The following is a 21500-nucleotide window of genomic DNA, read 5'->3' as shown; positions in this document are numbered from 1 at the left end:
GCTAATGGCCTGTATATCTGTACTCTTGTTCCACCAGATGTTAATTTCCTACACAATCTGTGTTTTCCATGGCTTGGACTTTATATTTGGCTTTAGTTAATTGTTTTTGATCTTTTGTTCTCTCCCTTATACATGTGTGACATTCTCAAGGTCCACCCAGGGATTTTGATTGGCCTCCAACCATGGCTTGTGGTGGGCTGCAGATTATACCATGCTCAGCACCGCAACACCTCCTCTCTCTCACAGCTAACCCTAACACACTCCTGGGGGCCAGCATCGGAGCTGAGGAGCATCTCATTTACTTTGAGCTGTCAGACTCTTTGGGGAATCAGGCAGGTGTGAATATAAAAGCTTATCATTTATTTTCATATAAACAAGCATATAAACTAGCCTCCCTGACTTCTTATCATACCCCCGTGAGACTGTTATTATTTTTGTAAAGAGGAAATCGAGTCTCCTAAATGTCATCTACCACATGCTGTTGATAAAGGAGAGATTGGGAACAGGACCTAGCCTTGATTCTTAATCAACCTAGTAATTCATATGTCCAACTCATTTGCTCCTTCTTTCATTTTATTTAACTGGCAAACTTATCAGGTGTCTATTAGGTACCATGTATTGTGTTAGTTCATGTTTATATGAGTAAGATATGGTTCTTACCTTCAAATAACGCAGAGTCCAGAAGGAAAATGGGCAATTACAATATATAGTAAGAAATACGATAGAAGAGAGCAACATGAATGGTCATCAGAGAAGTATTTAACTTTCCTGTGGTTAGTAAGGTATAGGGGAGAAGGAGGAAGAGAAAAGGAGAGGAAGAGGGAGAGAGAAAAGGAGAAAGTGAGAGTGAAAGAGCGAGAGAATGAGTTAGTTAATATGTGTGCTGGTGTGGAAGGGGTGGTCATCAGGGAAACAGATGATGTTTGAACTGACTTTCAAAGGATGACTATGTTGAAGACTTTTGAAGAGGCAGAGAGGTATTTCCTGTGGATGGAGCTGCAGGTGCAGAAGTACAGAGGTATCAGAAAGTATAGCTCAGTAGTCCCTATGGTTGATATATGTTATTATTTCCTTAACTACTTAATATATTTTTTAAGATTTTATTTATTTATTTGAGAAAGACAGAGAAGCAGACTCCCCACTCAGTGCAGAGCCCAACTCAGGGCTTGATCCTAAGACCCTGAAATCATGACCTGAGCTGAAGGCAGACACTTAACTGACTGAGCCACCCAGGCGTCCCATTAATATTCTTGAAGACATTCCTTGAATTCCAAATATCAAAAAGAATGGTTAACTATAGTAACTAAACAACGAATATCCTTACCTTAATATTGATTATAATATCAGGTTTCAAATTTAAATTTTTAATTAAGTCTATTTGCTGCAAAGTAGTCATGGCATCCTGTGAAAGTGACGGTAGTTCAGTGATAATATAACCTGTTGAGTAAAATATAATTTTTAAAGTTTTATAATGTTATCAACATATGAGAACATTGATTTGTTATGACTTTATAAAATGTCATTTGCTTATTGATGAATATTAATGTAGATCTTAAAATCTGTCAAATATTTTTAATTAATAGTTAAGTTTAGTACAGCTGTGAATAATGTTTCTCCGGTCATAAATAAAAGCACTGAGCTAGGAGGAGACATGTTTAAAAATTCCAAATCAACTTATTTTAAGCACCTGAGGTTTCTAGGGAAGGAAATTCCATGCTAATAATTCTTTGAACATTAGGAAAGCTGTAAAGGTATATTATGGGGGGTGTATAGTGTATTATTTTCTTTCTAAAGCTAATATTTTATAATAGAACATGTACATACATAATGTTTATATAAATATGGGGAGTAATAAAACACCCACGTTCTCCCCATACAGTTTAAAAAAACAGAACATTATCAATATGATTTTAGCTTAGCACATTGGCTTCCATCCCCACCCAGAAACCTAACTCTTCTCATTGAAATACACCACATTTGCTATCATCAATTTCCCTAATATAGTTCTTTGTGTCACTCTCTTGCTTGAGAAAATTTTCTCTTCTTAATAAAGTCTCAATTCCCTCAGAATTAAGGACTTTAGTCAATTTTTCTACTATTCTAATAGGACCGTTTTTCTTGAAAGAACTGACAAATTATGGTTATTCAGTTTTGGCTATTTGGCAGACATTTTATAAAAAGTGAGTAGAGTGAGCTGGTCACTTCAAGGACAACTGACAGTATTTGTTGCCAATGATAAAATTTAAGCAAACAATTCAGATTTTAGAAAACGTGTATCTACTGCCATAAGCTTAACAACTTACCAATTTTTAAAACTTTTCTTGATGAAATTGGTGGTGAAATTAATAAAAGTGATTTTTGATAGTGTATGATGAAAAGTGTCAACATTTGGAAAACCTGCACAACTTAGTGAGTCAGTATTTTCCAAAATAACCACATCATGGTGCCTCCAAATCATACGTGGGTAAAAGACCCAGTCCAAGTTCAAGACAGGCCAATGGATTTTAATGTAACAGAGTTTGAAAAGTTCCTTCATGTGGTTTCAGTTCTACACTGCTAATAACCTTTAAGAAAGTTCCCTTTGGTGAGTTTTAATGTAGAAGCAAGAATAGTCACAATTATTCTAAAGGCTATTAAAATATACTTCCCCTTTCTAACTACATATCTGTGTGAAGCTGGATTTTCATGTATTTTAGTAAAAACAATATATTGCAACAGATTGAGCAGAAGGAGATATGAGAATCCAGTTGGGTCTTCTCTTAAGCCAGATATTAAAGAGATTTGCAAAAAATAAAAAACAATACCACTCTTCTAAGTTTGTTTTGAAGAATATAATTATTTTTTTTATAAAATATGCTATTAATGTGAACATATGATGGTTTTGTTATGATTTTTTAAAAATATTTTAAACATTTCTTGGTTTTAATTTCTAATATGATAAATACTGATAGATACAACTCAAGTAATAAGCAAAAGCTCTTTTGGGGCCTCAACAATTTTTGTAAGTATAAAGGAGTCTTGAGACTAAATAGTTTGAGAACTGCTACCCTCTGCAATGCCTAGAATAGTGTGATTTTAAAAAGCTATTAAGCGTCTGTTAATAGATGAATGAATGAATGTATCTAAAAGCCAATCTCAAAATCCTCTCTTAAGAACATGCTTATTGCATGCTTATTATTATTTTTATTTTACAAAAGCAGACCAACAACTATCATAATAATCCAAAATTCATCAAATCCTTAGGCATTTCTCCAAAGCTTTTTCAAACACGTTACTGTCTGCTAACTATGTGTTGGATGCCATCCAGAGAAGCGATCCTAAGTAGTTTAACCTCAAAAGGCAGAAAGAGAGACCTATTATCTTTGGTTTTGGATATATGAGCTATAATCATGATTCTCTCCTGTCTTGCTATAATCTTTGGTTTCCAACTTGGCATACTCATTTGTCTTTGCTGTTGTCTTTGAAAGACTTTGAAATAGTGGTGTTATCCTAAGACATCCATTCTATTCAGGGTCCCTTGAATGAATCCAACACACCCCTGCAAAAATTAAGCCACTGCATGCTTTGGCATTGTCTCAGGAACTAGGCCAGACTTTTCTCTACTTACCGCCTCCTGCTGCTCTTGTTTTTTGTTTCCCTGGCTCCCTACTTCCCTGGTTTGGTTTGGATCCTATTGTTAATTATCCTCCATTTGATTAACAACCTTATTGGAAACTTGTCAAGACTTTGGGACGTGATCGCTGGCATTAACTCCCCAGTCTGACACATTTTAAGGGTGAGTCCTGTGGTGAGGGGGCCTAGCCCTAGACTGAATTCAACCCTTGCCCAGCTCACCCCTCCTGATCAGACATTTCCAGAGACCATCAGTCTCCAGAGTTCATGCCTTCCCCTTCCAAGCCATAGGGGAATTACACAATACCTCCTTCTCATTCCTTCTGCTGGCAGCACTGCCCACTGTCTGTGTATTACAAAGGGGTGACAGAAAGATGTTTGGCATTCTGTGTGCTGTGCTCTCCAGCACCCTGTGTATTACTATAATCACCGCTACTGCCTGGACAGCTTATCAGACATTTCAAGTGCAACTGTTTGTAGGTATCCTAAACCTCAGGCATACATGTATATTGGAATGAGTTTAAAACTTGGTCTCTTCCCTAGTGGAAGCAGCAGAAGAGTGGGTTGTTTCCATGGGGGCTGCTTCTCACCTGATAGGCCAGTATTTGGGCTGCCTGAATTTTCTGAGTGATGAGTTTTAGGGCCTTACCCATTGAGAGGTAGCCAGTATCATTGTACCCAGACCCTAGGAATGTATGTATGGAGGAGATGTGGGAGAGTGGAATAGCTTAGTTTTCTAGACCCAATTTTGGATACCCACAAGGATACTTCTTTGTAGACAGATCAGAGCTGCCAAGCCCACTGCCAACCTCTCTAACCCCAGAGACATGTATGAAGATGGAAGCATAAATGAGGACCTCCCCTCTCTGTCCTATCTCCTTGACACCATTACCAAGCCCCTACACTCAATGCTGAAGATGGAAGAATGGTAGACCTCCTGCCACTCCTTGCTGCAAGGCTCTGTATGTACTATCATTGGCAGAGTAGAAATGCTGCAGGCTAGTGTTCAGCCTGCATCACCCCCACCAGGGAAAAACTGAAATACTGTCCATATCACTGCCCAGGGGTAACTACTTGGCCATACCATCCCTTGGCCCCACTTCCTGGTACAGTGGAATGAAATCCTATTTCCACAAAACTGAAGATGGCATGCTACTGCTTTCAGATTAAGTGATGAGAGATTCAGCTATATCAGGTAGCTTATGCCCATCCAGCCCTAATATGTACCTGACCTCAAGTCAGACCCATATGAGTGGACACACTGGAGACCAATGACTTCGGAGATCATCCACAATGTGATATGCTGGGGGCAGGGAATGCCCAGACTAGGGCTGTCCATCTTTACTGAAGAAAATGAGTTTTTCTGGAATCTAGAAACAGGAAGCAGAGAGGGGCTTCTCAGGATGCCCAGGTATTGGCTCTACCATTTTCTCTCGGGTGAGGATGTAGTTCATGGAAGCAGATTTTGGCCCAAGGCCAACACAGCATGATAGGTCGTAAATGAAAGGATTGTAATTACAGCTTGTGTAAGTTATTTCTAAACAGTGATAAAACGTTCAACTCTAAAAGGGCTCTGGTACAGAAAAAAATTAAGATTGAATTTGGCAATATTCTGTTGTACAGTGTCCCCAGCAGCACACATCTGTCTTTAGGGATTTTAGAGTCATCAATTACCCAGCCTCACTCAGACCTGTCTCGGGTTAATATCCCCATTTTGAAAGCTCATCACTTCCAATTTTGCTTCTACCATCTACCAGGCTGGTGGATAGGACCAAACATCAGAAAGACTCCTTGCTGAGCAAAGACTTTTAAACTGCATTTAGCAGGGTGCTAGTTTCCACAGAAATTCCTTTGGGGATGTTACAGAATAGGTGAGGGGAATTTGGGCAGAAGGGGTGCTAGGTCCTGTACCCACCGTAGCCTTTAAATAAGCCCAGTTGTGCATGCTTAAAACACAGCCATGCGATTGCATGCTAATAGTGTGGCCCTCAGACTCAAGAAATCATTTATACTGCATTTCCTATGCCAGCTTCTGGAACAAGCAGTGGACAGCAAGTCTAGGGGAAAGAGGAATACATTAAATGATACGAGGGGATGCCAGTCAGCAAAATCCAAAATGCAGTAAATTCTTAAACACAAATAACCCGCTTTTTCAACAAAGAGAACACAAGATGACAGAAGGAGGTAGAGGGAATTTATAGTTAAAAGGGACTTGAGACATACCAGTCAATTGCTATATGTGAAACCTGGTTGGATCCTGCTTCCAAAAAAACTCCAAAACAAAACAAAAGAACAAACAACAACAACAACACACACACACACAAAACAAAACCCCAAAAAACAAAAAAACAAAATCCCAAAACAGAAACCAAAAAACAAAACTCAAAGATCAGCTAGGAAATAAAAATACACAAGGCAAATAATCAAATCTGACCACAGAGTGGTCAGTAGATGATTTACTGTGAATTTAGTAGGTATGATAATATAATGTGATACTAGGTTTAAAAAAAGTCTTTATCTTTTTGAAATATATACTAAAACATTTACAGATGAACTGATATGATATGAATTAGCTTCAAAATAAAGTAGGCTGGGGGAGGGATGTGGGCAGGAGTTTACATAAAACAAGATTAGACTAGAGTTGTCATGGAAACTGGGTGGGGGGGAGGGGGAGAAAGTTTCACATCACTTTCTTTACTTTTGCTTGAAATCTTCCACAAGAAGTTAAAAAGGTTCTGAACATCATGAATGGCATAGCTGAGTAGGTTTATTTTTTCATTTTTTTTCTCTTTTTGCCAATATTTATCATTTATACCATCTTTTTGTGAGCAAATTACTCTAAATTTTTTCAAGAGGTAAGGCGAGATGAAGTATAAACAAGAAGATATTTGCCTATCTGTATACATGCTTCAGTTTCAATCACTACACTTTTGGAGGTCATTTATTGACCTATGTTGGAATTCTGTCATTGTCCTTTTTACCTTTTTACTCATTTAACCTCCCACATTCTGGATGTTTTCCCAAGGTCATCTTTTTTTAACACTGAACAATAGATAGAAAGACTGATGTGTAGACAAAGTGTGTGTGTGTGTATATATATTATACACACTATACACACACACACCGTATATAATATATAATATATATATCCTATATAATATATATAACATATATAATAGATGATATTTTTCTACATGTGGATGGATAGATGTAGTTTGTTCTCTATATCATCTGTATGTAGAGAAATCTTTCTACCATAGATATAAATGATACAGACATCGCTTGCACCGATGTCTGCTTTTGCTACTTCCATTATTGATTTGCTTTGGCAATCATGGTTTTTACTTCACTGCATTTTATTTTTATCCCTGTGTTCTTAATAGTCACAATGTCCTCCCGTAACTTTCTAAGGATATGAAGCAGCTTGTTAAGTTTTTCTTCTTTCATTCAATAAATCTATTTATTTCAGGTGGATGATTTTCTCCCCAGCACATCTTCATTCTTCTTTCTTCTTTTGCAAATGTCATAGGGTTTGCTCTTTTCTGTTTAGTCATTCTGAGCTTCAGTGGTCTTCATCTTGAGAAATTAGGCCCCAAACTCCTGCTCAGCATCTGTTTGAGCGCAGGGAGACTTCTTGGGTCCAAAATGAGAGGGTAGACTGGGTGAACAGACTGAAGTCTGCCAATATCTGGAGCCAGAGGGTAAGCTGGTGCCATTCAAGTTCCCATTCCTGCCTTGTAAATGTGGATTAACGCAGAGAAGCCTAGCCACGGACAGGACTCAGTAATAAAACTCCGAGTGAATGGGAAAGCAGTCAGCAAAGGCTGTCAGCACTGTGAGAAGGATGAGAGCAGAGTGCTGATGCTTTTGCTGGATAACACAGTGCTCAAAGAAGATCAAACCATTTAAACTTATTTATTCATTTACAAATGTAGAATCTGAAGAATAAAAGGAAATAAATAAGCAAATAAAAATATCTAAGCTGTTTAACTGAATTCAGGCTCTGGAATTCCTGCATCAGGGCAAAGGAAAAGAGCAACTCCAGAAATTATGGGTGTGTCAGCTAAAGCGTGAGTTTTAAGGTTGCTTTAAGAGCCACCGATATATAAAAATAAACATACCAAAGTGAGAAACTTCCAGGGAGTTGAGCTTCTCCAACATTAGCTTTATGACAAGTTCATCTGGAATGCTTTGACCACTGAGCAGTATTGACTGCAACTAAGAACAAACAAGATAGTATATATTAGTATATCTATATCTGTGACAGAGAGCTTTTTTTTTTAAATCAAAATAATTTTGAAACATATTTACCATAACTCCTGATTCAGTTTCCTTGGCAATGTGTTCTTCCAAAATTGGTAAAGCTAAAATATGAATTCAAAATATTAGCACAAACTGATATTAGAATTGCCAAATTAAGAAACATATTTGTGTGTTATATAACTGGTAACAAAGATTAATATTTGCATATTACTTTAAGAGTTTACAGAGCACATTTATACACATTATGTCATTTAAGCCTAACCAAAGCGTGAGACAGCAGAATGTATTCCACAGAGAACTTGTCTCTGCCACTCGCTAGCTAAAAGATCTTGAGGAAGCTAACTCCTTAAATACCTCTGGGCCTCGCATGCTTATGCCCTGTATAGTATGCGAGAGAACGTGAGGATGAAATGACATTGTGTATATGTCAGGGATTTGGAAATTGTAAAGTGTCACTCAAAATATACACTAAGTATTATTAGTCCAGATACTTTTACAACCATAGAGTTATATCCAGAGCCCAGTAATTTTGCACTGGTTATATAAAAGGATACATCAAGAAATATAAAAATAGATAAACACTGATTAGAAAAAAGGGGTCTGAGGCTAGAATTCCAATGATTTGTTTCCTTTTAAGAGGAAATATTCCATCCCTTATGGAAGACATCTGGGACAGAAATGGCAGGGGCAAGACCTAGGGGAGCACTCAGGAACTGAATTATGTCCCTTGCTGCTAGTAATCTATGATTGTTGCTCCAGATTGCAATTTCACTAACAGCACATGGGACCCTCATTTCATAACATTCTTGCCAAAAATGATTATAGAAACTTTAAAGATTCCTTGCCAATTTGATATGCAAAAATGGATTAGTGTTATTTTAATTAGTGCTACTCTGAATAACAATTTCTTTGAATAACAACTTCTTGCTTATATTTGTCTATTTTTATTTCTACTTTTATGAATTGCCTATTCATTCTTTTGCTTATTTTTCTATTAGGACAAAAATAGTTCTATTGATTAAAAGAATATTTTATATAAAGATAGCAGTCCTCATCTTATATACTGCAAAGAATGCAAAGAAAATAATAAAAATTAAATTTATCATTGAAAATAATTAAGTCTTGGGGCATCTGCCTTTGGCTCAGGTCATGATCCCAGGACCCTGGGATTGAGCCCCGCATCCAGCTCCCCGCTCAGTGGGGAACCTGGTTCTCCCTCTCCCTCTGCCCTTCCCCCCACCTTGTGCTCTCTCTCTTTCTCTCAAATAAATAAATAAATAAAATCTTAAAAAAATAATTAAGTCTTGACAAATGCTCTCAAGAACAGCTGTGAGAGTTTCTTCTCTTCTCATCTTTCACAGGGAGATACCCAAAACATAAAGGTCCCCAGTAGTTCTAAATGAAGGAATTAGAGAATTGGAGGCAGAAGAATGAAGTCAAAGACATTTCATAAACCCTCCTAACTTCTATGAACAAAACTAGGACTAACTGAAAGGCAAAAATATGCCTGATGCTATTATGAAGATAACATTCACTAGGTTGGTAGTGATGTATGATAAAGTTAATTATAGCAATATGTTAATCTCAGAATCTAGATGATATAATTCTTTACATTTTTATGCATATTTGACAGTTTTTATAATAAAATATTGGGGGGAAAGGGTAAAATTTACCTTCTACACGAATACATTTCCATGCCTGTGTTATCTGATGAGCTAAGGTTGTCTTCCCAACCCCCTTAAAAAGAAAGATGTTATTTAAAACCCACAGGCATTTGCCAGTGAAACAGATACTATCATTTTAAAAGACTCTATTGATGGTTACAATACATGAATATTATCAAGTAAATTTTTTGTCCACAAAATAAATGAACAGCAGACTCTAGCTATTTATAGCTTAATTTTTCTCTACTCATTGTCACATTTGCCACATTTTTTGAAATGCTTTAAATAACATTTTTTAAATTAAGAAAATAGCCCTGAAACAAGGCAGCTGTACCATTATGGCATTCCAGGTACTGTCCTCTTTTGATTATCAATTTTTGTAATTTTGAATACATATCATTGAGATTATATTGAAATCCATCACTTTATCTCTTTTCTAAAGTTTTTAGTCATGAATGTTTTGACAGACTTCCACTTAGTAACTTCCAAGAACAAAAAATTACTACTTAATGGACATCTTTGAAAAGTATCATATTTTCAAGACAAAAGATCACTTTAATGTAGTAACATTTGCATCTGATCGCTCTCATTGTTGACTTTAATTTTAAACATTTTAAAATATAAATTCAATTAATTAACACATAATGTATTTTTTGTTTCAGGGGTACAGGTCTGTGATTCATCAGTCTTATATATTACCCAGTGCTCATTATATCACACGCTCTCCTTTAATGTCCATCACCCAGTTACTCCATCTCTCTACTCCCTTCCCCTCCCCTCCAGCAACTCTCAGTTTGTTTCCTACGATTAAGAGTCTCTTATGGTTTGTCTCCCTCTCTGGTTTCTTCTTGTTCTATTTTTTCCACTCCTCTCCTATGATCCTCTGTTTTGTTTCTTAAATTCCACATATCAGTGAGATCATATGATAATTGTCCTTCTCTGATTTATTTTGCTTAGCATAATACCGTCTAATTCCATCCATGCTCACAGTTGACTTTTAAAACTCTATTATATGTTAAGAAACATAATGAAAGTTACTGGAACCATTTCTTGGTAACTGTCCCAGAGTCTATATAAAATTAAATCAAGGGTGGGATCTAGCCGTTAGTCTCTGCTGTTTTGGAGAGGCTCTTTAATTCACCAGCTCAGGCTCTCTAATGGTAACTACCAACTATCTCAATAGCTGAAAATACCTCTCATTTAGAGGTCCTTACTAGAAATGCCTAGAAAAGTAGGCTATCTTATGTCATCCATTTTTGGTTTCTTTTTATTTTGTGGAAAGACAACACATAGGTCATCGAACATACTGTGGGCAAAGGTGAGGCATATTGCCTCTCAATAGCTTCAGATATTAATGGGAGAGCTCCAGTTTGTCTCTATAGTGTCCTGTCTTCACATACGCAGAGAGTCTCATAACAAATTTCACAGAAAGTTTTATAAGCAAATTATGTTTTTAATAACCTTGGATCACAGACTACTAACAGTTGTCATGGGGCAATGCTTTGATAAGTTCTATAAAAACAAAGATAACCCCCCTTTCTTTATCCCTTTCTTCTCCTACCGATCTTCCTAGTTCTTATGTTCCATAGATGAGAGAAACCATATGATAATTGTCTTTCTCTGCTTGACTTATTTCACTTAGCATTATCTCCTCCAGTGCCGTCCATGTTGTAGCAAATGTTGAGAACTCGTTCTTTCTGATAGCTGAGTAATATTCCATTGTATATATGGACCACATCTTCTTAATCCAGTCATCTGTTGAAGGGCATCTCGGCTCCTCCCACGATTTAGCTATTGTGGACAATACTGCTATGAACATTGGGGTGCATATGGCCCTTCTCTTCACTACGTCTGTATCTTTGGGGTAAATACCCAGTAGTGCAATGGCTGGGTCATAGGGTAGCTCAATTTTTAACTTTTTAAGGGACCTCCACACTGTTTTCCAGAGTGGCTGTACCAACTTGCATTCTCGCCAACAATGTAGGAGGGATCCCCTTTCTCCACATCCTCTCCAACAATTGTTGTTTCTTGCCTTGTCAATTTTTGCCATTCTAACTGGCGTAAGGTGGTATCTTAGTGTATGAAGCATGAGAGACTATGGACTCTGAGAAACAAACTGAGGGCTTCAGAGGGGAGAGGGGTGGGGGAATGGGATAGGCTGGTGATGGGTAGTAAGGAGGGCACGTATTGCATGGTGCACTGGGTGTTATACGCAACTAATGAATCATTGAACTTTACATCAAAAACCAGGGATGTACTGTATGGTGACTAACATAATATAATAAAAAATTTTTTTATAAAAATAAATAAATAAATAAAGTTCAAAACTCTGTGGAAAAAATATAAAAAGAGAGATAAGTACAATGTAGGTTCCATTTCAATTATATTGTACAAGACAAGATAAAGTGATGAAGTTACTATCAACATTATATCAGTTTTTAAGTCATACAATGAAAGTCTAACACTTGAAAAAAATTAGCACATTATGTGGTTTTCATTCTTGTAACATAATATTATGATTTTAAAAATTAAAAAATATAATAAATAATAAGTTAGAAAAGATAACTTACTGGTTTCCCAAATATAACAAAGCAAACAGGTTTAGACAGCAAAAAGTTATATTCAGCTTCATCTTCATTAAATATATCTGCAAAAGGATGCTCTTCTGTCTTCTCTTGAGAATTCATAATATAAACTACTACAATAAGAAAGAGTAAAATTGTTAGTGACTAATTTAGTTGGAAGAGGCAGGCAGGTGAGGGAGGATGAGAATATCCTCAGAATTTACTTAGCCTTGAAGCTATTTCACATCACTAAACACAAGGATTTTGTCGATATTCACAAATAAGTTAAACTTATCTATTAAAACAATAATAGGCTCTTAGTTTGAGACAAAAAGCAAAATCTAGCTATACGTTGTACAAAAGACAGCTAAAATAAAGTGTTTCTGAAAGACTAAATTAAGGAAAAAATACACATATATATATATATAAACATATGTTATGATGTGTATATTTGATTAAAGATCAAATTAAATATGCCTTATATATACATATATATATTATACAGATACATATATATGAGTGTTTGTGTACATGCGTAGGGACTACTAATGGCTCTAACAGAAATTCGAATGGAAATTAGAAAATACATAAAACTGAAAAAAAAAAGAACACATATAACAAAACTTAGAAGATGTGGCTAAAGTAGTATTTAGAAACCTTAGAGTAGTATTCAGAAACCTTAGAACCAAAGAAACTCCCAAAGGTACATGAGATAAGCTCACCACTTTTAAGATTTTGGGGGGAAAAACAGGAAAATAGAAAAATATATTTTAAAAATTAATAAAATAGAAAACAAACATATATAGAGAGGGTCACCAAAGCTAAATAGTGGTATTTTGAAAAAACATATAGATAGAAAATTTGTCAAGACTGATCAAGAATATAGAAGGCACAATTAAATAATTTTAGAAGTGTGGCTTCTAATATCTCAAAATTAAGATTTTGTTGTTTTGTATTTCTAATTGTCATTAATCAGAGAATGGTCTCCATGTTATACTAACTTTTTGAAATTTGTTGAGGTTTGCCTTATGGCCTAGTACATGGTAGATTTTTAAAAAATTCCCTGATTCCTTGAAAAGATTCCTGATTCCTGTGATTTATGTTTTTTTGATGTAGTGTTCTTTAAATAAGGTTTACATCAAGTTTGTGAATTTTATTGGTTAAATCTTCCATAATGCCTACTGATTTATTTTCTACTTGATCAAACAATATTAGACACAGAAAAGAAGGACTATAGAGTAACAATGTTACAGATATAATATAGATAAGGTGAGGATATCATAAACAAAGTTATCCCAAATAAATTTGAGAATTTAAACAAATTGATAAATTCCTAGAAAAATCAGCTTCTCAAGAAAAAAAGAGAAAACCTGAGTGGTTCTATAGCCATAAAAAAACTGAGTCAGTTAACTAAAAATCTGCCCATGAAAGAAACCAGATGGTTTTTTGAAGAACTCCAAGTCTTACAATCCTACAGACATTCTTTCAGAGAAAAGATAAAGTGGAGACTTCTTAAATCAGTTTATCGGTCTTATATAACCTTTACCTAAATCAGAGAATAGTGTGAAAAAGCAAAATTATGTGCCAATTTCGTTCATGAACAAGATTTACAAAATCCTAATATTAGTTAATTGAATCCAGCAATATATAACAAGATAATAACATCATGACCAACTTGGGCTTTCCCCAGGAACTTGAGGCTGGCTTAATATGAGAAATTAATTTATCATATTAAAATAAAAGAGGAAAACTGGATGATCGTCTTAATAGATGTAGAAAAAGTATGAGACAATCAACACCCTTTAATGATTAATAAAAGATAAATCTCTAAGCAACTAGGAATAGAAGGGAATTTCTTTAACCTGATAAAAGGTATTAACAAAAGACAAACATTACATTTAATGATTAAATATTAAAAATGTTTTTTCAGGCCATCACAAGACAAAAGAAAGAAAACTGTAATTATTCCCAGTTGATATGATTGTCTACATAGGAAACAAATATATCACAGATAAGTTTTGAGAATTAATCTGATAATCCAATTTGCTGTATTCGAAATTATACAAAATTCAGTTGCATTTCTATACAGCATGAATTGCTAGAAAATGTAATTAAAGATAAAAAGACTTATCTTTGCAGCAAAATAATAAAGTAACGAGGATTAAATATTATAAAAGATATATAAACCCTTTATGGAAAAATTACAAAATCTTATGAAATGACTTTGATAAGCAGACTTCAAAAATGGAACAAAACTACGTCCAGTGGTCTGGGACACTGTTCATGAAACAATGAAAATGGATTATGGGGGCTATATGCTTCCAGGTAAATGGGATATGATTATATTTCTCTGTGGAATTTAAGAATATTCAAATGGGCTTAATATACCAATATTACTTTAAGATGTCATTATGAGACAAGACATAATAAGAATTATTACTAGTATATTAAAAAGATTGACATGAAAACTTCATGACAAAAGAACTAAAATTTCAAGTTATTTTTAGTACCGAAAAAATAAGTAATGTTACTATAAAATGTAGTTATAAAGGAGAAAATGCATCTAAACCATTCAGAGACATGATGCATTTATTAAAGAGTATTAAGTACACTTAAAACCAGGGCCCTAAGGCCTGGGATGGAACGTTTAGGTGGATGTCTAAGTACTTTGAACCCCATGATTATCTGTGTAGGCAGGAAACTAGGTGTGAGTGATAGGAGGATGGACCTTAGATATCCTGACAGAGAGCCCCAACCAAGGACTGCCCGGGGACCACACCACTCTACCCATCTAGCAGTCGGTTTGTGGTTACAACATCTCAGTGGGGAAGAGTTAAGTTTGTTGTGCTTATTGCACTTGTGCAGAAAGTTGCCCCTTGTCCTTATTTAAGCTATGCCTCTAGAATAGCAGAATATAGAGTAGGGTGTCAAAGGCTCACAGAGGTGACATGTTAGATGTATTTGTTAAACGAGGACATGTTAAATAAGGCCAGAGGATGCATCAGCCAACTCCGCTCTTTGGGACGGCCAGAGAATACTCCCTTCATTAAGGCTATAAGGAATGAACTAGGAAGGAGGCACTAGTATCATTATTAAGCTCAGTGGTGGCTATGCTTTGTAGGCCAGGATTAAAGGTAGGAGAAAGGCTGCTATGATACCGAGGTCCCATGTTTCAGCAGGGATGAGAGGGTCTGGGAGAGCAGAGGCCAGATGGCAGCACTTAACTATCAGAAGCAAAGTAGGTGTAATTACTAGAATGGGCAGCAAGTCCAGAATGGCAACAAGCGAGACCCTCAGCGATCTGTGCTGATGGCTGATAAGCCATGGAATTCCTAGGGGGTGAAACAGATGAGCAGTCAGCAAAAATGCTGATGAACTTACATTTCTAAAAATGACAAAGGGCAAGTGAATGAAAGGCTAACGTCAGCAGCTACAGTGGAAAATCACGATTCCTTGCCCAGTTCTTAGCTCCAAAGCGCATTTATTGAAGCGGAGGCAAGGAGCCCTCGAGAATAGACGCTACAACAACTAACAAGTATTCACAATAGGGATTCCCCAATCCTTGTCCAAGAGAACCTACAACCATTAACTGGGGAAATACACACTGAGGAAATGCGACTAGCCCCCTCTTTCCAAGTCAATAGGACACAGGGTCTGAGCGGACACCAACACCAACGGATTCAAAATGCCATCATTGCCCCCTGTAGGAGTGAAAGCAAATGGAGAACCAGTAATAAATGGCTTCTTGGCTCAAGTCTGTCCTATAGTACAGGGTCTGCAGGATCACCTCATGGTTATTTTCCTGGTCCCTGAGTACATAACAGGGATTGCAGCTGGCAAAACCTTCACAGTGGTTCCCTGCTTGTGGAGTAAGAGCCAATGTGGTATAAAAGCCAAGTGGAGGCTCATGAAACTGCTTACATGCTCCTTGGCCCTGGGGCCAGATAAATAAGAGTAAATCATTCTGAATGAATGAAATGGAAAGGTGTTACCCAAAACTATTTAAAAGATTCATAGCCCTGCTTAATTCTCCAGTGTGGCTTTTTGAAAAAACAAGATAGATCATGACAAATGATGGCGCACTACTGTAAACTTAACCAGGTGATAGCCCCATTTGTAACTATTGTGCAGATGAGATCTTTACTAGCTGGACACAGCTTCTTGTACTTGACACGTAGTTACTCATCTGGCAAATGTGTTTTTTTTTTAAATCCCTGTCAGAAAAGAAGATTAGAAGCAGTTTGCATTCACTTAGAACAGTCAGCAAGGGACATTCAGTTTTACCCCAGGACTCTCCTGTGTTTGTAGCAAATATAGTACAAAGGAGTCTTGTTGATCTACAATATTGGGTGAGCCAGGAAGTGGTAAGTGTTCTGGATGCCTTCTTAAGACACATGAGCAGCACAAAGTGGAAGATAACTCTACAAAGATTTAAAGGCCTGTTACTTTGGTGAGGGTTTAAAAGGCCAGTGGTCTGGGTCATTCTGAGATATAGCTCTCCAAGGTAAAGGACAAGTTACTGTACCTTACACATTCTACCTCTGAAAGAAGAGGTGCGGTATTTTAAAAGTCTCTAGTTTTGGGAAACAGCATGTATACACTTGAAGACACTGTTCTGATCCATTTAATGGGTGACTTGGAAAGCTGTCAGTTTTGAGTGAAGCTCAGAGCAAGAAAGAGCTCTGCAGCAGTTTTAGTGTATGGTACCAGAGGCCTGCTTCTTGGGCCATACACCTGGCCAGATTCCATGATGCGATAGGGAGGTGCTTAGAGTACATGAGAATACTTTTGGAGTCTTAGCAAAGCCGCAACAGAAACCTCTCATATAGATCATTGCTGTCTGCAGCAGAAAACCATTCCAGAGAGAGAGAGCACAAACGGAGGGAGGGAAAGGGTGAGGGAGAAGCAGACTTCCTGCTAAGAAGGGAGCCTGATGTGGGGCTCCATCCCAGGACCCTGAGATCATGACCTGAGCTGAAGGCAGATGCTTAATCAACTGAGCCACCCAGGTGCCCCTGTGGGCAGAGATTTAAGCAGTATTCTTAGGTCCTCAGTTTGGAGGACAATACTGAATGGTTTGGTCAAGGGCCTGAGAGGAGCAAGATTGAAAGACAAGAGAAAAGGAGTTCTGGGGAAGAGACATGTGAATGAAACTACGAAAGAGGTGTAACAAACACACTCTATGGTGACCCCTAACAAGTCACACCCTTGTGTGATTATTCCTTTCCCTTACCTGCGGATGGAATCTGCGACTTGCTTCTAAATCTAGTGGAAGTGTTAGAAATAGTATTCTCATGATTACATTATATTATATAAGATCCCATTTAGCGTACTGGAGAGACTTCCTGGTTGGCTTTGAATTAAGCTGCTGTGTTGTGAAACGACTGCATGGCAAGGAAGAGTGGGTGGCCTCCAGTCACTGAGAGCAACCCCTGGACAATAGCCAGTAAGAAAGGTGGGACTTCTTTCCTACAACCACAAAGAGATAAATTTTGCCAACAATCTAAACGAGCTTGGAAGCAAGTTCTTCCCTGGTCAAGCCTCCAGATGAAAATGCAGCTCAGTTAACCCCTTGACTGCAGCCCTGTGAGACCCTAGTGGAGGACCCAGCTAAGCTATGCTAAGACTCCTGAACATGGAAACTATGAGATAATATATGTATGTTTTAAGCTGCTAAATTTGTGGTAATTTTGTTATGTTGCGTAGAAAATAAATGCAAGTGGACACAAAATATGTGGATTTTTGTGTCTCACAAAGCAGGATGATTATCCAGTAATTGCCAGCCATTGTTTATCCTTGGTCACCTCAGTGCTTCCAAAATAGGCTCAAGAATGGAGGAGGCATGATGGTAGGGATGGAGGCAATGGAGGCCATGCACAGGCTCAACAGCAAGGCTTCATCTCATCAGGCTGATTTAGCCACTTCTACCACTGAATAGCCCACTTGTCTTCAGCAGAGACTGAGGCTAAGCCCTTCATATGGTACATCCATTTAGTCACAAACTGATAACATGGGACCCCTTCACCTTGGAAAGGGCTGCAGGTGACATGGGTCCCTAGTATGGGTGTGCCTTCCCTACCCACAATGCCTTGGCCAGCACCACTATCTGAAGGTTTGGAGTGTGTCTCATTTATCACAATGAGATCCATATAAAATTGCCTTGGATCAAAGGACCCTCTTTATAGTAAAGGAGGTATGATAAGAAGGTTCCACTGATTCTACTACATACCACCTCATTCAGAAGCTGTTGGTCTGACAGAATGTTGCAATGGCCTCTCAAAGGTACAATTAAAGCTCTGTTTGGAATTGCATGAGATTGAGATACTACTTGAAGATGAGAAATATGCTTTGAACCAAGGGTTAGGAATGGTCCCTCCTATCATCACTCTCAGTCATTGACATAAGGAATTTGCATCACCTTGCCTCATGACTTCAGGCTCTGCTGGAGTGGAAGTACTGGTTTTGATTGATTGGAGAGAGATGCTTCTATCAGAGGATCCCCTTAGTTAGGTTTCACTAAACCTAAAACTGCTGCCTGGTCATCTGTAGCTCCACATGCCCACAAGGAGTTACTGTACTGGCAGCTGAGGATAGGGTTCCTCTACATACTTGGAGCAGGGAGAATGCAGGTCTTGAACTCAGGGGCTTCTCTAAGACACCTCTTGTAATTATAGCAAGCACAACCTGACAAAGACATGGTAACAAGAGGCTTACACCCCTCAGGATGAAGGCTGGTTACCCTATTGGGAAAACAACTGAGACCAGCAGAAGTGCTGGTCAACAGTAAGGGAAATCTAGAATGGGTGGTAGAGGATGGATGGAATGAATTATCAGTTACAGACCTAGGATTAATTGCAATAGTGGATTCTGTATCTTGTCCCACTAATCATCTTTTAGTAAGTCCTTTTCTTTTAGAAACTGGGACCAGCCACCACCATGAAGAATCAGTAAGGGGATGGTGTGAACTTAATATGGGGGAAGGGTAGATATGAGTATTACAAAGGTTGGAATGTAGCAGATGCTATTAGTACCCATAACCACTTGTACCGTTTCCATGCATGGCCAGCCTGACTTCCATGCATGGCCAGCCTGCTAGCATGTGTGACTCTTTGCCTAAGGGCTCTTTCCAGTGCCATGCCTAGTCGGCCTGAGAACAGGGCAGACTGGAAGTTCCAGGGAACTAATGTTCTGCCATAGCAGGCCTCAGACAATAACTGATAGGAGTTGGTGAATAAATGCCCCAGCTCTTTTGCCCTTAAGAGGGAATTACTCTGAGACATACATCTCAGGATTCTCCAGTGTATTCAGCCCACAGACAAATTTGCTTCATAATATTCCCTTGATCAGCTTCCTTCTGCTCCCTGATACTGTTTCCTGAGATTACTTCCCATATATAGCACTTGCTCTTGAATTTTTGTCTCAGAATCCGCTTCTGGGGGAAAACCAACAGAGCTATATTACAGTATAATATAATAATTGAAAACTAAATATTGGAAACCGGGATTCTACAGATTTTGTAAGAGTTGTTATCCTAAATAAAAACACAGTGCAAATATTTAATATTTATATTCAGAAGAATTGGTTTCCATTATGAAACAAAACAGAACTAAATATTCTTCCCAGTTGGAAGACCCAGGTCAATGTAAAATGCTAGAACTGACAAGACCACCTTTCTAGTTCTTTATAAAAGTAGGACCAAACTATGAAAGAAAATTAAAATACTAAATAATTAAACATTTATTTTTAAAAATTTGGTAATCTCTCAATTTTAAATTTACACTATGATCTCTAACATCTCCTTGTTATGTAACATCATCTCTACTATCACACTATGTTATACGTTTATACTATAATTCAATAGAATTTTTTAAAGTTCCTTCACATTTTTAGCCGTTGGGAAACTCTCCAGCAGTGGGTTCTGTGGTTTACAGGCGGCCCCTCTCCTGGGAAACAGCCCTTCTGCTGAAGCGACGCCTTATGCTCTGCTAGTAGGTGCTCAGTAAATATTTGTGGGATGAAGACATTAGTCGTTGGAAGGGAAAATGGTGTTAAAAGTACTTTACCGAGAGATCCCGAAGTTCAGTTTTGTAAGAAAAGGAGCTGGTCGGGAGTCCCCGCAGGAGGTGATTCCATTCAATTGATACAAAACGCGTCACGGCGGGGGACTACGACCCCTACTTACCCCGCCACAGCAGAGTCGTCAGGAGCCCACAGGCCCCCACCCGCCCGGCAGCAGCAACCGCGTCCCGCGCCTCTCAGTTGGCGCACCGGTTGCCTAGGGAACCCCTGGCGGGGCTTCGCGCAGGGCCTCTTGGGGGACCCGGCCTCGTGAGGCGGGGCTGTAATTCATTCATTTTTAAAAATTTTTTTACCTATTCACTTTTGCACTTAACTTTGTATTTACAGCGCATTCCTTTTCACAGATAAAGAAGGGGGCGATTAGAGACGGTAGGTACACTACCCACTTATGTTCACACACATCAAATGGAAGAAGCCTTATTTTAACCCACAATTGCCCGTCTCCAAAGCCAGTGCCACACCACACGGCATTACACTTGGCAGTCCATTTGTGGAATTCACAAATGCTAGTCTCGGCCACAAATACGTGGCGAAGTCCAAAACGTCCAACTTCAGTTAATTTTTTTTTTAAAGGTGATTTAAAAAAATTCCTTGAACCACACAGCCTCAGAATAATATGGATTTTGTTGACTCTCATAAGGGTTAAAATGGACAACAAAGAGATGCAAGGGGAAGGAAACCGACACTCAGAGAAGGGCTATCAGATATGTTCCCGGGAAAATAAGAGCAGAGGTAGGCAGAGAAAAAAAGACCAACTTCGAATGGATCTATCTACAGCTCGGAGAACCGCTTCAAAAGAAGCAATCCAGTCCCAAATCGTCCCCCTTTTCCAAAGAGGGGTATCAGATAAAGCGAGAGCCTAAACGAACCACGCGACTTTTTCTCCGCCCACTTTTTCTCCTGCCCGCACCAAAAATGGCTCCCTTCGCTTCCTCCCTAGGCAGCACGCAGGTTCTGGGAGCCCTCTACACGACCTCTCTACGGTATAACCTCCAGCCCCGCCCCCGACGTGCCCGGGGCGGGGCTTGCCTGGAGGTGGGGAGCAGGGATCCGGAAAGACCTGAGCTGTACCCAGTCTTCTGTATGTTTAGTGCCCAAGTGGTGTTTTTCTGGTTGGATCTGGTGTCGGGGGTCTGAATTGTCTTCTCTGTGGGCCTCTTGGGGCAGTCTGGAGGCTGCCGCACCCTGGGCCGCGGCCTGGTGCCGTGCGGTGGGAGCCCCAACTTCCTCCGACCATGCCCGCGGCCGCCGCCCCCATCATCAGCTCCGTCCAAAAGCTGGTTCTGTACGAGACCAGAGCTGTAAGTTCCCGGCGTGG

At 38.5% G+C, this 21500-nt stretch overlaps 2 protein-coding genes across 3 annotated transcripts in view; one reads left to right on the top strand and one right to left on the bottom strand.

Annotated features, from left to right (window-relative positions):
• AK9 (adenylate kinase 9) overlaps window positions 1-20358 on the bottom strand; it is a 118731-nt gene extending 98373 nt beyond the window's left edge. Inside the window, exons 1-6 of the mRNA XM_057311149.1 lie at window positions 20286-20358; window positions 12110-12237; window positions 9549-9612; window positions 7924-7976; window positions 7734-7830; window positions 1325-1437 (exon numbers count right to left, since the gene is read on the bottom strand). Coding sequence (XP_057167132.1) covers window positions 1325-1437; window positions 7734-7830; window positions 7924-7976; window positions 9549-9612; window positions 12110-12226 — 444 coding nt within the window. The 5' untranslated portion in view covers window positions 12227-12237; window positions 20286-20358. The remainder of the gene's footprint in view (window positions 1-1324; window positions 1438-7733; window positions 7831-7923; window positions 7977-9548; window positions 9613-12109; window positions 12238-20285) is intronic.
• An 804-nt stretch (window positions 20359-21162) lies between these two features.
• Window positions 21163-21500, top strand: part of FIG4 (FIG4 phosphoinositide 5-phosphatase) — a 122848-nt gene continuing 122510 nt past the window's right edge. Inside the window, exon 1 of one of the 2 annotated variants that reach the window (XM_026511651.4) lies at window positions 21163-21483. In XM_026511651.4, the coding sequence (XP_026367436.1) occupies window positions 21418-21483 (66 nt within the window). In that variant the 5' untranslated portion in view covers window positions 21163-21417. The remainder of the gene's footprint in view (window positions 21484-21500) is intronic. The other variant, XM_044388823.3, reaches the window with a different exon arrangement.

Source organism: Ursus arctos, unplaced genomic scaffold (genome assembly GCF_023065955.2).
Source record: "Ursus arctos isolate Adak ecotype North America unplaced genomic scaffold, UrsArc2.0 scaffold_13, whole genome shotgun sequence".
NCBI classification, from domain to species: Eukaryota; Metazoa; Chordata; class Mammalia; order Carnivora; family Ursidae; genus Ursus; species Ursus arctos.
Note: the sequence above shows the minus strand (reverse complement) of the source record. Positions and strands in the feature narration are given on the sequence as shown.